General features: G+C 45.6%; 1 protein-coding gene across 1 annotated transcript in view; it reads right to left on the bottom strand.

The window, feature by feature from the left end:
• Nucleotides 1-7,723: 7,723 nt before the first annotated feature.
• The window catches only part of gnsb (glucosamine (N-acetyl)-6-sulfatase (Sanfilippo disease IIID), b), a 49,043-nt gene continuing 30,667 nt past the window's right edge, over nt 7,724-26,099 (bottom strand). The window contains exons 5-14 of the mRNA XM_072266420.1: nt 22,799-22,897; nt 20,756-20,923; nt 19,873-19,955; nt 18,020-18,138; nt 16,344-16,447; nt 15,470-15,568; nt 14,009-14,119; nt 13,170-13,277; nt 11,950-12,110; nt 7,724-8,774 (exon numbers count right to left, since the gene is read on the bottom strand). Coding sequence (XP_072122521.1) covers nt 8,762-8,774; nt 11,950-12,110; nt 13,170-13,277; nt 14,009-14,119; nt 15,470-15,568; nt 16,344-16,447; nt 18,020-18,138; nt 19,873-19,955; nt 20,756-20,923; nt 22,799-22,897 — 1,065 coding nt within the window. The 3' untranslated portion in view covers nt 7,724-8,761. The remainder of the gene's footprint in view (nt 8,775-11,949; nt 12,111-13,169; nt 13,278-14,008; nt 14,120-15,469; nt 15,569-16,343; nt 16,448-18,019; nt 18,139-19,872; nt 19,956-20,755; nt 20,924-22,798; nt 22,898-26,099) is intronic.

A 26,099-nucleotide genomic window follows, 5' to 3' on the forward strand; every position in this document is an offset into this window, starting at 1 on the left:
GTTGTTGAAAGATGCATGTCACGCAAAGCTTCTCAGTTACCAGAGGTCCAAACACACCCCTAGGATTGTTTTCCTGCTACTACATTGGAATACAGATCTGAAACAATATTTGACCTACAAGGATTAACAACACAGTAGGAGACTGCTGAAATCGGCAATGTGCCTCACTACTTACCAGCCAGTGTAATTTATTTTTGCAATTGTTTGTTTAACATCCTTTGATCAACCATAACATTACTCTTTGCCCAACCCTGAGCAAATTCCACAATTTAGCAAGGTGACAGTATTTTACCAATTATCTACTAAGTGATGAAATGCCCTCACCGAGGTTCAAAACAAAGGGAAAATGGAAAATAGGCTTCTTACCAAGGAGGTTTATGATCCCCATTTTCACTTGGCAGAGGCTCAAGAATGAAAGCATTTTATAGAATGACAATTTTATTCCACTTGGCCTGGGTTCAGAAGCAGAGCAAAAATGACTTGCCTTGTTCCACATTACCAAACCAATTCATAAACGTGTCTTGAGCCCCAGGACTCCAAACCTTTTGTACTAGTCACCCAGGGACCACATGGGAGGCTGGTCCATGGAACCCAGGGCAAGTTGGTAGATTGGATAGGCAATAGGAGGTAAGCAGGTGACGGTAGGGGACCAGTAGCTGTTGGTGATTGGAAGCCCAGGGAATGGTGCTGGAATGGTAGCAGGAGGAGAAGATGGTAACGCAACACAGCTCGCAGCGGCCACTCCGGTGGTGATGTCTGTTATTTGTCAAGTAGGGTGCCATGCACAATCCTGATTTGATGGAGACGGGCGTGAGAGCATGGAGGAACATCTGGTGAAACTTCTGAAATGCCTGCTTCGCTGCTGCTGCTACTGTGTGATCCAGAATCTCCGGAGGAGAAGGCCCAAGTCCTCGGCTTTGCTTGTTGCTCGGCAGCCGGGGCGGGGTCGAAGCACTCGGTAGAGGATGGTGCTCAGAGAGGCTGTGTCGGAAGGGGCTGGTCAGAGGCTCGAAGTTTTCGGATGGACTCAGAGTTGCGGTCGGGTGCTTCCAATGGTGCTGCATCGGCAAGTTGGCGACCCTTGGAGGTTCAGGGCAGGGAGAGTTCCTCCCTTCTGCCACCTGCGTGAGATGATGAGTCTATCGGGACTTTGAGACTTTTTTTTTTACCGTGCCCATGGTCTGCTCTTTATCAAATTATGGTATTGCTTTGCACTGTTGTAACTATATGTTATAATTATGTGGTTTTGTCAGTTTTAGTCTTGGTTTGTCCTGTGTTTTCTTGTGATATCATTCTGGAGGAATGTTGTATCATTTTTTAATGCATGCATTTCTAAATGACAATAAACGAGGACTGAGTGTCCTCATAATCTAATCTAATATAAAGGATGTCGGGGTGGGGATGGGTACTGTACCATCAGCAAGTTTGTGGATAACAAAGATTGCCCAAGTCTTTGAGGCTAGGTTCAGGGATCTCCAAAAAAGGAAGGAGACAGGCAATGCATTTTCAGAGTACTATTGAGGCTAGGACACACAGCATGAATTGGCAAGGTCCTAGGAAGTACAGACTAAGATGCATGTAGATGGGCAACTTCAAGGATCTAACAGAGGTAGATAATGTGGTTAGGAAGGCAGGTGGGACACGGCCCCTTGTTAATCAGGGCACCGAATACAGGAGGTGGTTACACTCCAACTTGATCAACCCTTGGTCAGACCTCAGCTGGAGTACGGTGTACAGTTCTGGTCAGCACTCTACAAGTATGTGGTTGTGCTAAAGAGGATGCAGAGGAGATGCACTGGGATGTGGAGGGAGCAGTTTAGTTATGGAGGAGAGAATGATTCTGTCCTCTCTAGAACAGAGGTTAAGAGGGGAAATGATTGAGATGTGCAAAATTAAGAGGGTCAAGAGGGGTAGGCTGCTTATGTGAATAAAACTAGAGGACAGTGTATAGAGTCAGAAGTACGGCAAAGAAACAGATCCTTTGGCCCATCATGTCCATACTGAAAACCATTTAAACCACCTACTCCCAACAACCCTCCATGTCCCTACTACCCATGTATCTATCCAAAATGTTGAAACCGAGCTAGCATGGACTACTCGGGCTGACAACTCATTCCACATCCTCACAACCCTCTGAGTGAAGAAATTTTCCTTCATTCAAACTTCTTGCCTTTTACCCTTAACCCATGACCTCTGGTTGTAGTCCCACCCAACCTCAGTGGAAAAAGCCTGCTTGCATTTACCCTGTCTATACCCCTCAATTTTGTATACCTCTATCACATCTCCTCTCAATCTTCTATGTTCTAAGCAATACAGTCCTAACCTAATACTGTACAGTCATTTCTTCGGTAGTTTGAACGGGGCGCGACTGCGCAAACACATGAAGGTCAGCCTGTGAGACAATGGGAGAGTTTAAAAAGCGAGCGGATTGAGAAGGGGCGGTCATTTCTTCGGCAGTTTGAACGGGGCGCGACTGCGCAAGAGTGTGAAGGTCGGCCTGTGAGACAGCGGGAGAGTTTAAAAAGCGAGCGGATTAACGGAGCAGGTGATGTAGTAGCAGGCGACAGAGTAGTGGGACACAGAGTAGGAGTAGATGAGTGAGCTTTGGCTCGAGAGGCTTCGGTGAGCAGAGGCTGAGGACGAGCTTGCTCCCAGTGAGGTAAGGCCGGGTAAGTTCCTTTAATTACTCTAATTAATTTAGGAATAGGTAATGGAGGCAGCAGTTAGGGCAGTCAAGTGCTCCGTTTGCAGTATGTGGGAAGTCAGGATGAGCACAATTGTCCCTGATGACTACACCTGTAAAAGGTGCATCCAGCTACAGCTCCTGACAAACCGAGTTCGGGAACTGGAACTGGAGCTGGATGATCTTCGGATCATTCGTGAGGCACAGGCAGGAATAGACAGGAGTTTCAGGGAGATAGTCACCCCTAAGATTCAGGAGGCAGGTAGCTGGGTGACTATCAGGAGAGGGAAGGGGAATAGATAGAATGAGCAGATCACCCCTGTGGCCGTTCCCATCAATAATAAGTATACTGTTTTGGATACTGTTGGTGGGGACAACCTACCAGGGACAAGTTGTCGTGGTTGCGTCTCTGGCACCGAGACTGGACCCTCAGCTCAGAAAGGAAGGAGGGAAAAGAGGAGAGCAGTAGTGATAGGGGATTCGATAGTTAGGGGGACAGATAAGAGGTTCTGTGGGAGAGATCAAGAATCCCGGATGGTCTGTTGCCTCCCTGGTGCCAGGGTCCGCGATATCTCGGATAGAGTTCTCAGTATTCTCAAGAGGGAGGGTGAGCAGCCGGATGTCGTGGTCCATGTAGGGACCAAAGACGTGGGTAGGAAGGAGGAGGTCCTGCAAAGAGAGTTTAGGGAGTTAGGTGCAAAGTTGAAGGACATGACCTCCAGGGTTGCAATCTCAGGATTGCTACCCATGCTGTGTGCTAGAGAGGCTAGAAATAGGAAGATAATGCAGCTAAATACGTGGCTAAGGAGTTGGTGCAGGAGGGAGGGCTTCATGTTTCTGGACAGTTGGGCCTTGTTCCAGGGTAGGTGGGACCTGTTCCGATGGGACGGGTTGCACCTGAACTGCAGGGGGACTAACATCCTTGCGGGAAGGTTTGCTGGTGCTGCTCCGGGGGGTTTAAACTAGATTTGCAGGGGGGGGGGGGGAACCAGAGTCTCAGAGCAGATAGTGAGGTGGAGGAGGATAAAGGTCATGTGAGAACAGCAAGTATAGTGCATGGAGTAAGCCGGATCTAACATATAAAGAGACTTTGAGGAAAGAGAAGCGGAATAAAGGGTGTAAAAGTAGTAAGGCAGAAGGGCTAAAGTGCGTGTACTTCAATGCAAGAAGCATCAGGAACAAAGGTGATGAACTGAGAGCTTGGATACATACACGGAATTATGTGGTGGCCATCACAGAGACTTGGCTGGCACCAGGGCAGGAATGGATTCTCAATATTCCTGAATTACAGTGCTTTAAAAGGGATGGGGGGGGGAGGGGGGAGGGGGGGAGGAGGGGTGGCATTACTGGTCAGGGATACTATTACAGCTACAGAAAGGGTGGGTAATGTAGCAGGATCCTCTTTTGAGTCAATATGGGTGGAAGTCAGGAACAGGAAGAGAGTAGTTACCCTATTGGGAGTATTCTATAGGCCCCCTGGTAGCAGCAGAGATACCGAGGAGCAGATTGAGAGGCAGACTTTGGAAAGGTGCAAAAATAACAGGGTTGTTATCATGGGTGACTTTAACTTCCTTAATATTGATTGGCACCTGATTAGTTCCAATGGTTTAGACGGGGCAGAGTTTGTTAAGTGTGGCCAGGATGGATTCCTGTCACAGTATGTTGACAGGCTGACTCGGGGGAATGCCATACTATATCTAGTACTAGGTAATGAACCGGGGTCAGGTCACAGATTTCTCAGTGGGTGAGCATCTGGGGGACAGTGACCACCACTCCCTGGCCTTTAACATGACCTTGGAAAGGGACAGAATCAGAAAGAACAGGAAAATTTTTAATTGGGGAAGGGCAAATTATAAGGCTATAAGGCTAGAACTTGTGGGTATGAATTGGGATGATGTTTTTGCAGGGAAATGTACTATGGACATGTGGTTGATGTTTAGAGATCTCTTGCGGGATGTTAGGGATAAATTTGTCCCGGTGAGGAAGATTAAGAATGGTAGGGTAAAGGAACCATGGGTGACAAGTGAGGTGGAAAATCTAGTCAGGTGGAAGAAGGCAGCATACATGAGGTTTAGGAAGCAAGGATCAATTGGGTCTATTGAGGAATATAGGGTAGCAAGAAAGGAGTTAAGAAGGGGCTGAGGAGAGCAAGAAGGGGGCATGAGAAGGCCTTGGCGAGTAGGGTAAAGGAAAACCAAGGCATTCTTCAATTAGGTGAAGAACAAAATGATGACAGGAGTGAAGGTACGACCAATTAGAGATAAAGGTGGGAAGATATGCATGGAGGCAGTGGAAGTGAGCGAGGTCCTCAATGAATACTTCTCTTCAGTATTCACCAATGAGAGAGAACTTGATAAAGGCGAGGACAATATGAGTGAGGTTGATGTTCTGGAGCATGTTGATATTAAGGAAGAGGAGTGTTGGAGTTGTTAAAATACATTAGGATGGCTAAGTCTACGGGGCCTGATGGAATATTCCCCAGGCTACTCCACGAGGTGAGGGAAGAGATTGCTGAGCCTCTGGCTAGGATCTTCATGTCCTCATTGTCCCTGGGAATGGTACTGGAGGATTGGAGGAAGGTGAATGTTGTCCCCTTGTTCAAAAAAGGTAGTAGGGATAGTCCAAGTAATTATAGACCAGTGAGCCTCACGTCTGTGGTGGGAAAGCTGTTGGAAAAGATTCTTAGAGATAGGATCTATGGGCATTTAGAGAATCATGGTCTGATCAGGGGCAGCCAGCATGGCCTTGTGAAGGGCAGATCGTGTCTAACAAGCCTGATAGAGTTCTTTGAGGAGATGATCAAGCATACAGATGAGGGTAGTGCAGTGGATGTGATGTACATAGATTTTAGTAGGGCATTTGACAAGGTTCCACATGGTAGGCTTATTCAGAAAGTCAGAAAGCATGGGATCCTGGGAAGTTTGGCGAGGTGGATTCAGAATTGGCTCACTTGCAGAAAGCAGAGGTTCGTGGTGGAGGGAGTACATTTGGATTGGAGGGTTGTGGCTAGTGGTGTCCCACAAGGATCGGTTCTGAGACCTCTGCTTTTCCTGGTTTTTATTAACGACCTGGATGTGGAGGTAGAAGGGTGGGTTGGCAAGTTTGCAGACGACACAAAGGTTGGTGGTGTTGCGGATAGTGTAGAGGATTGTCAAAGATTGCAGAGAGACATTGATAGGATGCAGAAGTGGGCTGAGAAGTGGCAGATGGAGTTCAACCCAGAGAATTGTGAGGTGGTACACTTTGGAAGGACAAACTCCAAGGCAGAGTACAAGGTAAATGGCAGGATACTTGGTAGTGTGGAGGAGCAGAGGGATCTGGGGGTACATGTCCACAGATCCCTGAAAGTTGCCTCACAGGTAGATAGGGTAGTTAAGAAAGCTTATGGGATGTGAGCTTTCATAAGTCGAGGGATAGAGTTTAAGAGTGGCGGGGTAATGATGCAGCTCTATAAAACTCTGGTTAGGCCACACTTGGAGTACTGTGTCCAGTTCTGGTCGCCTCACTATAGGAAGAATGTGGAAGCACTGGAAAGGGTACAGAGGAGATTTACCAGGATGCAGCCTGGTTTAGAGAGTATGCATTATGATCAGAGATTAAGGGAGCTAGGGCTTTACTCTTTGGAGAGAAGGAGGATGAGAGGAGACATGATAGAGGTGTACAAGATAATAAGAGGAATAGATAGAGTGGACAGCCAGCGTCTCTTCCCCAGGGCACCACTGCTCAATACAAGAGGACATGGCTTTAAGGTAAGGGGTGGGAAGTTCAAGGGGGATATTAGAGAAAGGTTTTTTCCCCCCCCCACTCAGAGTGGTTGGTGCATGGAATGCACTGCCTGAGTCAGTGGTGGAGGCAGATACACTAGTGAAATTTAAGATACTGTTAGACAGGTATATGGAGGAATTTAAAGGTGGGGGGGGTATATGGGAGGTAGGGTTTAAGGGTCGGCACAACATTGTGGGCCGAAGGGCCTGTGCTGTTATGTTCTATGTTCGATCCTATTCAATCTTTTCATACAACTCGGGTCCTCCAGACCCAGCAACATCCTTGTAAACTTTCTCTGCACTTTTTCCAACCTTGTTTACATTTTTCCTGTAGGTAGGTGACCAAAACTACACACAATACTCCAAATTAGGCCTCACCAACATCTTAAACAACTTCAACATAACATCCCATCTCCTGTACTCAATATATTGGTCTATGAAGGCCAAAGCTTTCTTAATGAACCTATCTACCTGAGCAGCCACTTTCAATGAATTATGGACCTGCATTTCCAGATCCCTTTGTTCTACCACACTCCTCAGTGCCCTACTTTTCACTGTGCAAGACCTACCCTGGTTGGTCCTACCAAATGGCAACATCTCACACTTGTCTACGTTACAAGGTGAGGGGCAAAAGATTCAGAGGGGATCCCAGAGAATTTCTTCAGACAGTAACAAGTACCTGGAAAGCAGTGCCCAGGACAACATTAAAGAATGTTCTGAATACTTAATCATTGGACACAGTGGGCCATGTATGGATCAGGTGCCAAGAGTTGGGATAGAAGATGCCCACAGGTCATTGTTGTTAAGTTAGACCAAGTGGTATTTTCCATGCTATACAATTGACTAGATTTCTGAATGAAGGCTGCAAAAGCTATCATCCTTGTGTAGTGTCACCATCGTCCCACCCACCACAATCACCACTCCTCCAGATTTCCCTCCGCCAAAAAGGGAGGCAGAGCACCTTCCACTTCAGGATAAATACGAGACCCATTCCACAAACTGGAAGTGACATATTTTGGGCTTTTACAACTGCGTCAAATTTAATAAAACAGGAGCACAAAATAAATCTCAATACACAAGGCTACAAGTCCGAAGAGATGATTGCCTTTTCACAATCCATTGAAGGAGACACCACTGGCTTTGGCCTTCAGCTTACAGCAGAGTGAAAGCCTTTCACTGCAGCTCCCCTTCAGCTCTGCGTCTCAATTCTCAGGGAAATGAAGAAGCAAAGCCAGTCATCCTCTTTAATAGAACCACACAAAGTCCAGGCAGCCACTAAAGCAATAATTGTTTTTTAATTGAAAAATTCATGTCTGCATTACACAACTTCTGACCGCTCTTCTACACTTTCATTGACACAAAATGGGTACTGTTAGCGAAAAGCACAAAATAAATTTCAATACACAAGGCTACAAGTCAAAAGAGATGCAGCATTTTTCCCCAGACAGGTTTCAACATACAACATACGAGTCAAGACTAAATAATTTAGAGGGTTTTTAAGTGATTTAACAGGCAGATGAAGCAAAGCTCTCAAGTCGTTGTGCTGATTTCCACGTAAATGACTTTACATCTGCAGTGAACATTTCATTATGGAAAGCACGAAACATAACTGGCTCAGTCAACTGTGATTTCGATAGAGAAGACAAGTTTATATTTATGATTCTGTCAATCACAACCCTTACATCTGACAGCCAATGCAGCATTTTTGTTTTCGTTTCTCACTCTGGACATCAGTCCAAAAAAAGTTTCATGATTGATCCGATTTAATGAAGTGCCATCCAAGTTTTGATCCAGTAGAATACACACATCTACAAATGGCATCCACCGTAGGTGAACTGCCCTTCTGACCACTCAGCAAACCAGCAACACAACCAGGTAATGAGTGAAATAGGTGCAAATGTCCAATCTTGACAATCAAAACACTCGAAAAGCCACGCCAGCAACTTGCTAGGTCAAGCTGTCGCTCAGTACACGTGATCAGCAACATTCAAACACCCACCAACCGGTGGGGAACCATGTTCACATCACCCTCCAAAAAGTGTTGGGCTTGCCCTACAGAGCAGTTGGACAAGCTTCGTGCAAGAGCAAAAGGATTCTTGCTTGTTCAAAACAAAAAAAAAGGGATACTGTCGTAATTCAGGGATTTCACCCAAGTTTATTGCACACACTTCAGTTAATTTCGTTCTCTTGGATTACTTGTGGCCCCACATAATTAGGTTTATAATTCGGTGTTTCCTTAATGCTTGAAGCCTGGTACATTCAGTCTGTTCGTCTCAAATCCATGAAATGGAGGGATGCTTCAATATTCCTTCAGTTAGGAATCAAATCTAGAATTAAAAAGTGTTGAGACTGAGATTTTTTAAAACATTACTTAATCTACATTTAATTAGAGATGCTGATATTAAGCAATTGAACACACCATTACTAAAAAGTTACTTACAGACTTTGGTTAAATGGTTGTGATTCCTCAGTACAGTAACAGACACCCAATTTTCTTTCCTGATTAGAAAGAATTTGGTGGATGTTGCCATGCCCCAGAATTGGAATGAGTCAGCTGCTCTCCCCACTCATTGTTATTATTGCAGGCTTCTAATGGACAGGACGACTCACAGCACAATTTCTTTGACACTGAAATGGCAGCAGTGAGGAATCTTTCAAAATGGAGATGCATAGAAATTGCATTTTGTAGAGGGTGGCAAATCTCTGGAAAACTATACTCCCATTCCCATGCCCATCCCCGGCAGATCAAGGAAGTGAGAGCTCTTATTAAACTGGCAGAGGAGAGGCCAGCATAGATCAGCCAGTGGCATATTCAATGGCAGAGCAGATGGTGTATTCACAGGACACAGAAGTACAGCACAGGAACCGGCCCTTCCGCTCAAGTTCACACCAAACAATGCTAAATTAAGGTATTTCTCATCTACCTGTATCCCTCCATTATTTAGACACATAGGTGTGCAGATATTGAACCAGCTTTCATCATTCCCCCAGCACTTTCAGGAATCTTGACTTAGGACTCTTAAATCCCTCTGTATGTTAAATGCTATTAAGGGTTATGCCATTAATGCCATACTTTCCCCTTATATTTCACCTCCCTGTAATGCCTCACACTTGCTCAGATTAAACCATCTGCCATTTCTCTGGCCATGTTTGCAATTGATCTATATTCTGCTGTGTCCTTTGACAGCTCTCTACACTGTCCACAATTCCACTCTGCAAACTTACTAACCCCACTCACTCAGATTTTCAAGGTTACTTGTACAGATCACAGACGTCCCAGCACCAATCCCCGCAGGACACTACTGATCACTGATTACAGACCTCCAGTCAAAGTAACGTCCTTCTACTACTCTATACAGCAGGGGTTCCCAGTCTGGGGTTCATGGACCCCTTCATAATGGCATTGCTTCATGACACAAGAAAGTTTGGGAACCTCTATAGGGCACCATGGACCCTATGCATCTTCTTCTGTATCACGACCTTGAGGGACCTGGTAAATACCATACTGAAGTCCATGCAGACAATACACACAAAATGCTGGAGGAACTCAGCAGGCCAGGCAATATCTATGGAAAAGAGTAGAGTTGATATTTCAGGCTGAAACCCTTCGGCAGAACTAGAGAAATAAAGCAGAGGAGTAGATTTGAAAGGTGGGGGGGGGAAGGGGAGAGAAACGCCAGGTGAGAGGTGAAACTTGGAGGGGGAGGGATGAAGCAAAGAGCTAAGAAGTTGATTGGTGAAAGAGACAGAAGGCCATGGAAGAAGTGGGGGGTGCGGGGGAGGAGCCCCAGAGGGAGGTGATGGGCAGGCAAGGCGATAACATGAGGGGGTCAAAGAAATGGGAAAGGGTGAAGTGGGGGTGAAGGCATTACTGAAAGTTTGAGAAATCGATGTTCATGCCATCAGGTTGGAGGCTACCCAAATGGAGTACAAGGTGTTGCTCCTTCAATTTAAGTGTGGCCTTATCCTGACAGTGGAGGCCATGGATTGACATATCGGAGTGGGAAGGGGAATTATAATGGGTGGCCACTGGGAGATCCTGCATGTTCTGGCGAAGGGAGCATAGACACCTCTGTGAAGCGGTCTACCAATCTACGTCAGATCTCACCGATATACAAGAGGCCACACTGGGAGCACCAAGCACAATATATGACCCCAGCAGACTCACAGGTGAAGTGTTGCCTCACCCGGACTGACTGTTTGGGGCCCTGAATGGTAGTGAGGAAGGAAGAACACTCAGGTTGGAGGAACAACACCTTTTATTGTTTGGGTAGCTTCCAACCAGATGGCATGAACATCGATTTCTCAAACTTCCAGTAACACCTCCACCACCCACCCCTCACCATTTCACATCCCCTTGTTCCTCTCTCATGTTATCTCCTTGCCCACCCATCCCCTCCCTCTGGTGCTCCAAACTGCACCCCCCCCCTCTCTTCCATTGCCTTCTGTCTATTTTACCAATCAACTTCCCAGCTCTTTGCTTCATCCCCTTCAAGTTTCACCTATCACCTGGTATTTCTCTCCCCTCTCCCCCAACCTTTCAAATCTATTCATCTTGTTTTCCTCCAGTCCTGCCAAGGGGTCTCGGCCCAAAACGTCAACTGTACTTGCCCCTCCACCCCCTCACAGATGCTGCCTGGCCTGAGGAGTTCCTCCAGCATTTTGTGTTGCCCACATATCAGATGTTGTCTTGCCCAAAGGCAGCTGCTGTCAGTTAACTCTCCCGCACACACCCCGCCCCCAGCTCCTGTCTAATGTCGGCACAATTTTCCCTCCCTTACTTCAGTACTTTACCGCAAATCCAGACTTGGCCATGTATGTAACCATCTTAAAGCCCAAGGAGTTGTGATCATTGTTTCCAAAACACTCTCCCTCTCAAAGGCCAGCCAGCTGGCCAGGTTCATTTCCAAATCAAGGTTAGTATAAACAAAATCCTCCTGAATGCACTGAAAAACTTCTGCCCATCTCAGTCTCTTTGTACCAAGGAAGACCCAGTCAATATTCTGGAAATTAGTCACCCATTACAATATAAATAATGCTCTACGTCTTTCCACATATCCGTCCCTCTGCGACCCCCCCCCCCCCAGTAGCTACTGGGAAGCCTATAACATAATCCCAGAGTGACTGGACTTCCCTTATCCTCAGTTTCCCCATATTGCCTCAAGTGATCAGCCCTCTGAGGAGGACTGCAGCAGTGACATTCTCTTCCAAATTAGTAATGCTAGTATACCACCTTTTACCTTACACTCTACCTTCTAAAACCCAGCTGCCAGTCCTATCCCTATCCCAGTCATCTTTCTAAATGGCCACAGCATCATAGCTCCAGGTCCTGATCCATTCAAATTCATTCCTTACAGTACTATTTCAGCCCACCAGTCCCACTGGTTTGATTAACCTGCTCTTATTTTCTTGCATTCTTGTATCTTGACAAGCTGTCCGTACCCGAGCAGAAGTGTGGGATCGTGGGATAGGAATGCAATGTGACCTCGTGCGCAAACTCACCGATCCTCCTCGCTCTGAATGGTCCAACAGTCATTGCCCGAACAAGACTCCAGTTTAATCAGTCTCTGGTTCATCTTAACAAGTAGTGTGGGATTCACAAGCTTGCGGATATTGGTTAATTGATATGCATCAGCAGTCAAGTTATAGACTTCAACAAATTTCTAAGGTAGAGGGGAAAGAAACAACAAAATTAATAAAAGCTAACATGGTGAAACCTACAGGAAGGCCAGTACCTGATTCCTCACTGATATTTACAGCAGGTTTCAAATTAAGGAGATAATAATCACTATAAAGTATCCTACTTTGTACTTCTGGAGGTGGAGCGAAGTCAAGATGGTGCTAAACAGTGACTCCTTTGCTTACATCTTTGGAAACAGCTCCATTTCTATCTTTGGTATCTCTTTTTTCCTTTTCAACGTTCTTTTGAAGACCCTGACCTGGAGTTACACTCTTGGCTTTGATCCTTTGCAGGAAATGGATCCACTCTCAGGGCTTCACAACTGGCCGCTTTTTGATCGCCTAAGGATGTGACCTGGAAGACTAGCGTGCCTTCAGGGCTCTGGATTTTCGTGGCTCTGGCAACGGGCTGTTTCTAGGCCGGTGCCCTTGACTGAAGTGTCGCGGGAGAACACAGAACATCGGGAGCAGCGGGTTAGCTGCCGGGGGTTGTGTGTCTAGAGAACCGCGCCGAGCCGAGCCATGCTGGGACTAACTCTCTGGGCACAGCACTCGGAAAAAGCGACGCAACGGACTTTTAACATCGTAAATCAGCAAGTTGTTTGTTATGTCTCCCCTCTCGCTGTGACATGGGGACACCTCTTTTTCCCTTATTAGGGAGAGAGCGAGCACCTGTGGCATGTCGAATTAACGGATGAACGAGTAGTCTTTGGGGTACTGCAAGTCTGTCTCTTTATTGATGCTTTGCTGCATGCTTGAGTGCTCGGTGAAGGATGCTGATGCTTTTTTTGCTGGTGGGGGTAGGGGGGATCATTGCCTTGCTACTGCTTGTGCATGGGGGGGCTTTGGGGTTCTAATGTTTTAACTGTCATTTATTCTTTAGGGTACTCCTCTGCTTTTGTGGATGTTTGCGAAGAAAAAGAATTTCAGGATGTATATTGTATACATTTCTGACTTTCAAAAGGTACGTTTAAAGTTATGGAAAGTGGGAGGCACAGAAAGCACAGTGATGGAAGTACAATGGCAGGATATACTTCACTCACCTCATTGTCTGCAAACTCACAGTACTGCAGATTGCTTTGGGAAAGTGTCCGGACACAGGCGTAGGTGTTGTTGAAAGCATCCTCACACACACAGTCCGGAAAACATTCCTAGGAAGGGGAAATGAATGTGTTTTAAAAGTTTCCTGATTTTTTTTTTTAAAATACAAATTCATACATTGGAGACCTTTGTTGACCTGCATCTCATTGTAGGAACTCTGAGCAAATTCCAGCCATGAGCAAGATTTAATCATTCACCCTCTCCCTCAGAATCCAATTTAATATCACTAGCATACGTCGGTGACAAACTTGGTTTCTCAGGCACCAAACACCCTCCAGCACTTTATACAAGTGTTGGCCCCAGAGCAGACGCACCTTTGGTACACAACCACCACCCAGCACACCACAGGGGAGTCTCAGACACTCAATCACCACCATTGCAGCAGAGAAATGCCCAATTCTCTCTCTCTCACACACACACACACAGTTTCCTTGGATAAAAGCCCAAGATTATTGAAATATTCGCAGTCCTAAACCCATTGTTATTTTTAAGAATTTGCCCTTGAAACACAACAGCACAATTAATTTTGCCTGCAAATCTTATCCCAGCGATGTCTTTATCAAGTGCCACTGAACGAGTTGGTCTGATGTTTCAGTCACCTTTCTTCATCTGCCACTCACACACAGCAATGTTTCAGTTGCAAAAGTAATAAGCCACTTAGAAATAAAGTCTTTATTATAAGAGAACTATTCTGCAAAAAAGTGCAGTGCTCATATTTATTGAATGTGTCTTCCCCACATTAAGCGAGCCTACAAAATACAAGCCAGTGACAAGTACTCACAGCCTCACCAGGCCCTACGTGGGGGCATGAAGGGTCACTCTTGTCGTGACCTTCCCCTGTGTATTCCACCAGGAAGTCAGTGCGCCACTTGCTTTTAGTCTGCGAAGGGACCTGGGATAAATACCAATGCAAACAGAAAGGTGTTCAGGCAACTCCACTCTCTAGAGTAAACAAAATGGACTTGAGCATCCAGAAGTTCAGAGAAACATACAATATTCTGGATGGAAACACGAGGAAATCTGCAGATGCTGGAAATTCAAGCAAAACACACAAAATGCTGGTGGAACGCAGCAGGCCAGGCAGCATCTATAGGAAGTACAGTCGATGTTTCCAGTCGAGACCCTTCGTCAGGACTAATGGAAAAGAGAGATAGTAAGAGATTTGAAAGCCGGAGGGGGAGGGAGAGGGGGAGACCCGAAATGATAGGAGAAGACAGCAGGGGGAGGGATGGAGCCAAGAGCTGGACAGTTGACTGACAAAAGGGATACAAGGCTGGAGAAGGGGGAATATCATAGGACAGAAGGCTTTGGAAGCAAGAAAGGGGGAGGGGAGTACCAGAGGAAGATGGAGAATAGGCAAGGAGTTATTGTGATAGGGAAAGAGAGAAAAAATAATAATAAAAAGGGAAGGAGGGGCATTAACAGAAGTTAGAGAAATCAATATTCATGCCATCAGGTTGGAGGCTACCATATTTTAAAGTTTTTAACCAGTCTGAATCTGAGATGAAGGAGATGTGGGAGGGCAGAGTGACTTTTAGGGGTAAAAAGGGGTACAGGAATTACTGCGGGATTTTGCCACAAGCCTTCAGGTAGAACAGCAACAGCATGGATTTCAAAAGGAATCTACCGAAAACAATTGCTGCCAACAGCATACTTGGATTATCTGGGAGAGGGCGCTTTCCACACACCTCACTTCCTCCCCACCCAAACACTCAGTACATGGTCTGTGAGCATCCATGAAACTTCCCTGTATTAGGACTAAGCATCCCATTATCTGGAATAAAGATGGCTGCTCCTTCTGTGACTGTAACCAGGGTGACCAGTGCAAGAATCCTTCCCCTCCAAGAGCAGAAAGATAACGAGTTCATATTGTGCAAAAATAATCAATACTATTGAAATTAAGTCGGCAGAACTTGTTAGTATTTAGGATTGGGGAGGGGTGTGACTCTAGGCTCCTCTCTCTGACAGCACCATGTCATGACCTTCCAGAAATGGTTTCAGTGTTCCCGAAACCAGAATGGAACGAAAGATTTAATGTTATCAGATACTCACACAATACCAGAGCGCAGTGACAAATTTTATTAACACTTCAGTCAGGTGGGAACTATTCCATCTTAAAACAAGGTAACTCCAATTCTCGTGTCACTCCAGATTTCCAGTATATGCCACCTGACCCACTGAAACCGTCCAACATTGTGTGTGCGTTGCCTTAGGGCCCCTCACCACTGCACGGTGCACTCACCACGAGTGGCAGGAAAGACCTTCCATCCATGCCCTGTGGTTCACCACTCCCAGCAATGTCCAAGAATGTAGGAGCCAAGTCTATATTGAGCACAGGTTCCTGCACGGAGAGGGGAACAGATGCAATTCTGTTAATCGTTGTACAACAGCACACAGCCGAGAAGATCTATGAAATCCCAGTGAAGCACATGACTCCGTCTTGTACAAGTGTTCCTGGGCGCTCGGTGCTTGATGTTACTCCTGTTGTGGCCCAGACTGACTGCGTTTCAAAATTGAAGGTGACATCCATAATTCATTGCAACCTTAAAATAGTACTCACGTTAAAAGTTCCGCACAGGAACTGACCCTTCAGCTTACAAAGTCTGTACTGAACATAATGCCAAGTTAAATCACTTCTGCTTCCCTTCATAAATATGTGCTCATCTAAAAGCCTCTTAAACGCTGCTACTGTATGTATCTGTTCCCAACACTACCCCCACAGCCTACTACTAAGACACAAAACCTGCCTGCACACATCTCTTTCAAGTTTTCTCCCTCCCACCTTAAATGCATGCCCTCTCGTGTTTGACATTTCTGCAGTGGGAAAAAGACTGTCTCTCAAAGCATTATTATATAGCTTCTCTTCATAACATACGTCGTCTGATCTAGGCAGCTCCCTGGTAAACTTCTACATCCTCTCCAAACCTTCCACTAGCTTCCTGAAAATGGGCAAAGAGAATTGCACACAAAACTCCAACTGCAGCCTAACCAGAGCAAACCAATGTTTCCCTGCAGTACGCAAGCTCAGCGATCGCCAATTCCAATGCAGTTATGTGCCCGGATGGAACTCACATGTCAAATGAGCAGGTAAGCTGCTGGGAGAAGCCAGTACACACCTCAATGCTCTGCTTGGGTTTGATGCCTGGTCCACGAACCAGCAGCGGCACTCGGATATCGAACTCGTAGAGCTGCCGCTTGTCGATGGGGAGGGAGAACTGCCCTGCAAACAGAACCCAGCGTTAATGCTGTACGCGCAAAATGCTGGAGGAACCCGGGTCAGTCTTCCCTCCTCGGCAGGGAAGTAAACAGTCGATATTCTGGGCCAGCAATGCTCCCTCTCCTAGATGCAACTGCCTCCACAAACTGAGAACCCAATAAAAAAAAACCCTAACTATGGGTCCCTCGCCTCTCCCAGGTGCACAGGGAGCACCTGTGTTCAGGGGGAGCAGGGGCAGTGTAGTGATCAGCACCAGCGACCCAGGTTCAGTTCTGCCATTGCCTGTAAGGAGTTTGTATGTTTTCTCCAGTTTCCTCCCGGAGTCCAAAGACACACCAGGTTAATTGGTCATTGTAAATTGTCCCATGATTAGGCTAGGGTTAAATCAGGGGATTGCTGGGCAGTGTGGCTCGAAGGGCTTATTTCACACTGCATTTCAATAAATAAACGTCTTCACAATATATTCCTGCCTTGTCATTCACAACCCTACCCAGCTCCAGGTTTTGTGAACAGCTAGTCATAAACCTACTGGAGCGACTCAGTGGCTTTCCAGTGCTCTTAGAACTAGCGATACGAGGCCACCTGGTATTAGTCACCAACAACACCCTGTGATCGATGGAGAGTGTTGGCACTTCACTCGGGAAACATTCCATTGCATTTTCCAGCAGCACGTGCACATTTAGGGTAGAAGCTAATTTAGGTTGACAAGTCTGAAAGGACAATTGCAACAATATCTGCATATCATGGCTTCTCTCCAACACAGCGACAAGCAGCTTCTGATGTCACATTCTTCGAAAGGAAATTTCCACCTTCATTGCAAGATCACTAGGTATCAAATGTACAAAGCAAGCACAAATAAAACTTCACAAAGATGCATTAGATTCTGAGATTTTAATCCACAGTTCTTTCAGATATCAGGGAAGAGGCAGGAAACTTGTCGCTTAACAATAGTTTTATTAAACATTGGTAAAACAAGGGAAATTGACAACGGACAGTAACAGGGGTAGAATCTAGTAGCAAAAGGCTTAAAGACGAAGACAAAGATGGCACTGGCCTTGTGGTCAGCTCTTTTACCCCCATTGCAAAAACACCATTTAAACTCGGAGATAAGAGTCAACCAATGAGAAAGCTTTATTCATACATAGGGCACCAAGGGAATCTCCCCCTCCCCCCCATACTTTTATTCTGGCATCTTCCCTCTTCCTTTTTCAGTCCTGAAGGTGGGTCTCAGCATGAAATATCAACTACTTATTCACTTCCATTGATACTGCCTGACCTGCTGAGTTCCCCCAGCATTGTGCGTGTTGCCAAGACAAGCTTACAATTTTTTTTTATATATATATATATATATATATATATAATATAAATAATAGATTACTTAAAATACAAGCAGATAATTAATTGTTAAACTACAAAGAAAGTAACAATTAAATAGTTTTATCCAAGAATTAAATAGTCAGATCCAACAAATGTAACAAAATCTTCAATACACAGTATATTAGCTACTGGCTTACATTAATGCAAAACTCATGAGCAGGATTAGTGATACTACAGGATCTATGGTACCAAACCAACCTGTGTGGTAGCCGTTGTCGGACGTATAGAATATGTAGGTGTTGTTCAGCTCCTTCACTTCCTCTAGTTTATTGATCACCTTCTCGACCAGGTCATCCACAGAGAGCAGAGTCTGCCACCTGGTGGAAACAGGAGGAATTTAAGCAGCTTGCAGGAAATTGGCAGGTTTGCAGTACAGGCCGAAGCTACCTCATTCACTGCACTTGTGCAGCAAGAGCTGCTGGATACACTGCAGAAACTGCCCACAGAAAGTTCATGGCCAAGACTGCATTCCATTTGACTTGGGACTATTCATTTGTTTAATATAGTGACCTTCAATGAATGAATCTCAAGGTAGTATACGGAAACATATAGTTACTTAGATAATAAGTTTATTTTGAACGTTCTTGTGAAAATAGAGCAGCACAGTAGAGTAGCGACCTGGGTTTAATTCTTATCACTGTCTAGGTATGTTCTGCCTGTGACAGTGTGGGTTTTCTCTGGGTGCTCTGATTTCTTCCCAGATTCCAAAGATATATAGGTTAGTAGATTGTCAGTGACGGCCGCCTCTGCTGCGATGATGAGGCCACACTCAGGTTGGAGGAGAAACACCTTATATTCCGTCTGGGTAGTGTCCAGTCAAATGGCTAGAACATCAATTTCTCAAAGTGCCGGTAATTGCCCCCCATCCTTTCACCATTCCCCATTCCTGTTTCCCCTCTCATCTCAGCTGTCCATCACCCCCTTCAGCTGCTACAGTTCCTTCCCCTTCTTCCATAGTCTGCCATCCTCTCCCATCAGATTCCCCCTTCTCTAGCCCTTTACCTCTTTCACCAATTTCCCAGCTTTTACTTCAATCCCCCCTTCCAATTCTTCTTCCTCCCTTCCCTGCCCCCCCACCCACCTTCTGACCCTGAACTGATCTCTGAACTTAAGTAAAAATGGTGTATAGTTTAAGTCTGTTTTTCTTGTGTACGCTGTTTGCACAATGCTATGCATGATACTTCCCAAGCAAGTTCCTCCATTACACCCGAGCATCATGTACTTGAGCGTATGGCAATAAACTTGACTTTGAGCAAGCAACCCATCTGCAGACACAAGATCACTTTGCGGGGACTGAACAGGTCAGAAAATTGTGGGATAGTCCGGCACTTGGCTGGAGAATAACTGATCACATGCCAACACGGGCTGAAAGAATCACTAATCCTTTGGGGTCTTGATAGATTGCTGCAAGAGATGTCCTGCGGATTGACTCCACTCATCTTTAACCTGCCAGGAAACAGACCAGAAAGCAGTAGTTGGGGTTCAGGGACAAAAAGATTGTGATGGAATGAAAGTGGGAACTATAGCAGTAACAGATAAAGATGGACTGCAGAAGATTTAGTAGGCAACTGCACAATCAGCACCAATAGCAACCAACCAAAAAACAAATGGCATGATCAAAGACCCTTGACTGGAAGGTGGTGAAAGTCATTAATAGTTTGGGCACTCCGCTTCTGTTACAACAATCACCCGACCAGTTCAAACTCTCAGTAATTGCAGGGGAACTAAAATTTTTGGTGTGACAACTAAAAGACAAGTGAACCAATCCCACTGCATTATGACTTAAAACTGCCTAATGGGCCAAGGACCCCATGTCTGTGGTGTAGCAGTCCAAGACTCATAATTTTGGATTTGTCACCTGTAGTTCTAGACATGCCTCACTTCATCTTAAAAAATAAAAAAATCAATTGCTTTGATATTGCTGGAAATGATTTTCCTTCATTCTCTGGTGTGAAATTAAACCAAATTCAGGCCTGCAAACTCCATAGGGTAGAGAACTCTACCACTTGATCCACAATAGGCTCGGATTTTGAAATGAGAGAACATAGTACCTTCTTCTGTAAACATTGTCCAAAAACTCAATGGAAGTGTTCTTCATGGGTGTTTCAGCCTGTCGGATCAGCCAGTGTTTGTTCTGTGGGGGTGAGCACAAACTATCTTAAACTCAAGGTTAGACACAATTGCAGTTACATCTTATCCAAATTCCCCGGCCAACATTAATGCTAATTCAGGTCACAGGACGAACTTTGAACCCTGTTCATGAAACTAAAAGGGTTATTGTAGTCTCCCTGATGATTAATGAAACTAATTAGTAAAACTCAAGGGGGAATGGTTTAAATATAATGTTAATCCTGAAGTGACCAACAGACACTTAAACAAGTGCATTAACTTAAACATCTCCTGGTTTCTCCTGCCATCTATTGGCAGTTATTGATAATTACAATTTAAAACTAGCTCTCACAGTTCAACTTCATGGCAAAACAAAAATCAAGCAGATCTGAAAAGCACAGATTAAAAAACAACTCAGAACAGGTGTAGTATGTCATGAAGAAAATGCTGCTCCAATATTTGTGCTGATCTACCCCCTCGGGCTGGCTGGTGGTGTAGTGGCAGCAACATTGGACTTCAAGGCAGATGATCCTGAGTTCAAACCCAGCCAAGTCCCAACCTGGGCAGCAGTGTCTGCGCGGAAGAAAGGCCTGGCAACCTACTTCCGTATCTTGTCATGAAAACCCTATTGATCCTATGGTCCATGAGGTCACGAGGAGTCGGACTCAACTTGACAGCTGAACAACAAAACTCCCTCCAACTTCTGAAAGCAAGATAGTGATTTCAAGAACTACCAATAACCCTGAAAAATAATCTTTGAGCTTCTTAAAATGTTCCTAATTCCCCCTGCAGAGCTCCACGAGTGGCTGTATTTGTTCCACTCACCTTTCCGTGGACATTGAAACTTCCGTGGCGTGGAGCCTTGGTGCTGTTGAAGGATTTGCTGTACTTGGGAGCCGCGGTCCAGGGGGAGTGACAGGCTGGGGTGGCCAGTGCCATGAAGAATGGAACACGGCGACTCCTGGACTCCAGAAACTCCACGGAGCGGTTTGCCTGTACAAAGGGCAGCGGTGATCAGACAGAGGTTCGCCCAGGGGGCATGGTTTTAAGGCGCTTGGAAGAAGGTACAGGGGGTATGTCAGGGGTAAGTTTCTCCCCCACACAGAGGGGGGGGTGTGTGGAATGCACTGCCAGCGATGGTGGTGGAGGCGGATACAAAAGGGTCTTTTAACATACTCTTAGATAGGCACATGGAGCTTAGAAAAATAGAGGGTCATCAATATGGAAATTCTGGGTAGTTTCTAGAGTAGGTTACATGGTCGGCACAACATTGTGGGCCGAAGGGCCTGTAATGTGCTAAATTGGACAAACTTTCTATGTTCTAAATTGGACAAACTTTCTTTCTACTGCTCACCAAAAGCAGAAAGCCAATATTTCAGGTTAAAATAAATTGTTAAAGATAGTAAAGAAACAATGAATGTGGAGAGGAGACAAAAGGTTTTTGTTTTAAATTTTAGATCTGCAATCTCTCATTAGAATACACATCATACTCCTTTCCTGGGACTCAAATCCAATAGTGACCACACAAAAAAAAAATTAACCACGTATTTCAAATGTTTCAGCTGAAACATTCCCATCCTCCAGGGCAGCGCACAGTACAACTCTGGTCATGGATCAGTCTTCCCGAGCTCAAGACTGAACCACCAATTGTGAATATTAAATGCAGCCACAATGTTCTGAAGCTACCTGAGACAGACTGGTTCCAGAAAGGTATACAGTCCAGAAGAATTAGCAGCTCCTACAGAGCTTTCCAACAGTTGCAAACCAAGCCTGAACAGACAACTCCTTCCTAACCTTGGAAAAAAAATCACCGCGACAGAAAAGCAACATTTTGTTAAATTACTCATTTTAAAGGTTGCTTATTTTAATAAAAGGGACAAAATGCATCAGCATGCAAATTTAAACTCTTTCTTTCTCTCCTACAATGCCCCTTCCCCAAGCCTAATTCACTTGAGCGAACAAAATACATTTTGATTTGAGGTTCCTCAGTAACGGATGTACCAAATCTAAGTTCGCTCAGCTGTACAGCAATCTCAGTTCTTCTTTCCAACGTCAGGGGTTACCATGGTCAAAGCCACCAGCTGAAGATTGGCACAGACATATCACCGTGGGCTGAAAAGAATTATAATCAAACATGTGGTTTAGCAAAGTAGACTAGTTTTTACCTGAATATGCCACTATCCAAATTAAGAAAATATTCAAGTTATTCCTCAAGGCTCAAATCAACAGCCTGTGAATTGTTGCTTAAACAAGATCATACATATACCCACGGGTCCCTGAAGCTGTGTCATGTTCGATTGTAGTTCAGCAATAAAATCATAGAGAAGTACAACACAGAAACATCTAGTCCATGCCAAAACCATTTAAACTGCCTTCTCCCATTGACCTGCACTGGGACCATAGCCCTCCAAACCCCTACCATCCATGTACCTACCCGAGCATTGAAATGGAGTTTGGATGCACTGCTTGTGCTGGCAGTTCACTCCACACTCATGACGCTTTGGGTCAAGAAGTTTTCTTTCATGTTCCCCTTAAACTTCTCACCCTTAACCCATGACTTCTGATTGTAGTTCCACCCAATCTCAGTGGAAAAAGCCTGTTTGCACTTACCCCATCTATAGCCCTCATCATTTTGTATACCCCTGTCAAATCTCCTCTCCATCTTCTACGTTCCAAGGAATACTGTCTCAACCTATTCAATCTTTCCATACAACTCAGATTCTCCAGACCTGGCGACATCCTTGTAAGTTTTCTCTGTACTTTTTCAAACTTACTATAAGATCTTTTACATTATAGAAAAATAAAAAGTAAAGTCCCTGATAGCTCCACGATACAGATCTAACAGAATACAGAATGGCTGTGCCTTACTATGAGGTCAGTCAGATAGTCCTTTTGGTAGTTGCTACTGTGCTTTTCCGCAGCACCGTTCACAGATAACGTGTAGTTGTAGTACTTGGAGTTTCCCACCTGCAAAATAAAATAGAACTGTGCAATTAAGTGATCCTCCACGAGTGTGGATGCCAATCTGAAAACACCTACAGATGTACTGTGGAGAGCATTCTGACAGGCTGTATCACTGTCTGCTACTGCACAGGAGTGAAAGTTACAGAAAGTCGCAAAATTAGCTCCATCTTGGGTACTAGTCTCCATTGTATCCAAAACATCTTCAAGGAACGGTGTCTCATAAAGGCAGTGTCCATTAAGGACCCCCCCCCCCAATCACCCAGGACATGCCCTCTTCCACTGTTACCATCAGGTAGGAGATACAGAAGCCTGAAGGCACACACTCAGTGATTCAGGAACAGCTTCTTCCCCTCTGCCATCCGATTCCTAAATGAACATTGTACCCTTGGACGCTACCTCACTTTTATTATTTCTATTTTTGCACCATTTTCAATCTATTCAATATACATATATACTTATAGCAATTTATTTACTTTTTTCTTTCTATATTATTTTGCATGGCTTTGCACTGCTGTTAAGTTAACACATTTTGTGACACATGCCAGTGATAATAAACCCGATTCTGAAAAGCTCCAAGAATTTATCAACCATCTCAATAAAGTCCAAGAAACAGGAAGTTGTCAATGTACTACCCCTCGATGTAAAGCCACAGCGCTGGAGAAGCTCAGCTAGTCAAACAGCACCCGTGGAAAGTCAACGTTTTGGGTGAGGAACCCTTCCTCAGAAGAACTTCCGAGGTGGAGGCAGTTATTGCAATGGAGCTGGTAGATCAGGGAGCTACAAGACAAATCACCCGATAAAGAATCAGAGTACTGAGCGGCACAATAGCATGGCGGTTAGCGTGATGTTTTACAGAACGAGCTGCAAGATCGGGATTCAATTCCTGCCGCTGTCTATGCATGCTCCCCGTGATTGCATGAGCGCTGGTCTCCTCGCACTGTCCAGTCAGATTTCTTTGTCTTCTTTGAACATGTGCAGCTTCCCAACTTGAAAGAGATTGAATGCGTCTACCCGAAGGTTTTTTTAACTGGATTCCAGTCAATGACCAAACAACTTTTCCTTTTCCTCCTTTTATTTTTCACAAGTGCGGCAGTCTGATAGTTCCATCAACCACTGGACACTAGATGAAAAAACTGGCTACCTCCCCAGACTTTGCAGACGGACTCCAACCAGCCCCTCTCCCCTCCCTCACAGGCCGTTATGTTTTCAAAGCGGGCGTGCCTTCCCGAAGGTTCCCGAGCTCTCAAACCCGGCGCCATTTCCCAGCAGCGCCAGCGCGCGAGGATCCCCGTGACGTGACGTGACGCGAAGCTCGCGCGGACCCGTGACGCAGTGACAGCAGTGCGCTTCTCCATCGAACAGTCTTTCAAGTTCAGCATCTTACCGCGGATTCCAGCGCTGCTCCCGGACGGCCACTATGATGCTGCCGGGTCCTCCCGATGTTCTGGGCTCAGGCAGCAGGTTCCATCCGGTCTATCAGTGGATTCTTGCTACTACTTCTAAATTTTTATTTTCTTTTGCCTCTGGGTCCCAATACTTTCTAGAAACACTTGACACTCACATTCCAAGGACATATGGGTTAGGGTTCATAAGTTGTGGGCACACTATGTTGGCACTGCAAGCATGATGACAATCGTACGTGCGGCCTCCAGCACATTTGACGCAGCTGATGTATTTCACTGTCTTGTTTCGATGTACTTGCGACAAATGAAGCTAATCTTTAATCTCAATTATAGAAGCAGGTGAGAAAAGGATATCAGCGTGAAAATGGGAAGCACAGAGACCTGGAGTTGGAAAACTCAGCGTTCCTCGCGGGGAACTGAAAAGTGCCCAGACAGAAGGTGTCCTTCTTTGCTGGGCGATAGAGGAGTCAGCAGGCAGAGGTTAGAATGGGAGTGGGAGAGGGATTGAGACTGGGAGCAGTAGGAAGCTCGGGGTCATCCCTGTACATAGAGTACAGGAGCTCCACTAAGTGGTCACCTAATCTGCGTTTGGTTTCTCCAGGTGCAGAGGAGACCACATTTGAGTGAGTGAGCACCAAATCCAGCGCAGCGAGATGGAAGGGCAAATAAAAATCACTGCCTCACCTGGAACAGTGGTTCACAGCCCTGGGTGGTGAGGAAGGAAAGGAGTGAATGAATACAACCTCTGGCCATATGGGAGGGGGGAAGTGGAGGGAGGGGCAGGAAGGAGGCTCAAAAACAGCAGTCCCTTGAAGTGCAGAAAGGGGAGGAGAGCGGAAGAGTTACTGGTGATGGGATCATGTTGGAACAGGTGGAAATTCGGAAGGACAACACTTTGAGTCAGGGTGTGGGGCAGAAGGAGAGTAGGGGGAGCACCAACTTTGTTCTGACTGAGGAGAGGAGGTGAGAAAAGTGTGGGACAGGAAATCCAGGTCTCATCCCACACGGCAGAGTGCAGCCGTGTTTCAGGAAGGAGGGCGTTTCACAAGCACCAGAGCAAGAACTGCATCAGTAGAACGAATGACAAAGAAACTGGGACGAATGGAGTCCTTACGGCAGGCAGACAGAGAGGATGTTTCAGGAGGGTTGCTGTGAACTCAAAGCTAGCCACTACCATCGTATCTCCCGAGATGGAGACAGAGGTCACATAAACGTGAAGTCAGGCTGGACACTGGTAGTGAAGGTGATGAGATCTGAGTTGTGGGTGGGAGTCACAGGAACAGTGCAGCAACTCGGTCAATAGTGCATCAGAGAAAGAACCAGGGTAGTGGTCTGAACAAGGCTGGAATATGGATTGTTCCAGGTAGCCAAAGACACAGGTGTAGCTCAGCCCAAGTGAGTTTCCACAGGAATACACCTTTACCTGGCCTTTTGTCTTAGAGCTCACTCTTCCCCTAGATTCCCGACCCTCCACTCTTCTCCCAGCTCTGAAGAAGGGTCTCTGACGTAAAACAATAACTGGCATTTCTTTCCACAGAAACACCTCTACTGAAGGATCTCTCCCACCCCACCCCCACCCAATATTAGTGTCATATTCCAGCACTGGAGTTATTCATTCTCCCACTCAGTAACAGATTACTGAGGCCCATTTTTGCCACAGCCCATCTACCTCTAGACTGAGAACGAGAACACACACACACACACCCCCGCCAGATTGTGGGCATAGCCAAGACCAGGCCGAAGGCCGAGTAATGACAGGTGGCTGGGGTCACATGATTGTCACAGACCAATGAGCAACATCA

The sequence above is a fragment of the Mobula birostris genome, chromosome 8 (assembly GCF_030028105.1).
Source record: "Mobula birostris isolate sMobBir1 chromosome 8, sMobBir1.hap1, whole genome shotgun sequence".
Lineage (NCBI taxonomy): Eukaryota > Metazoa > Chordata > Chondrichthyes > Myliobatiformes > Myliobatidae > Mobula > Mobula birostris.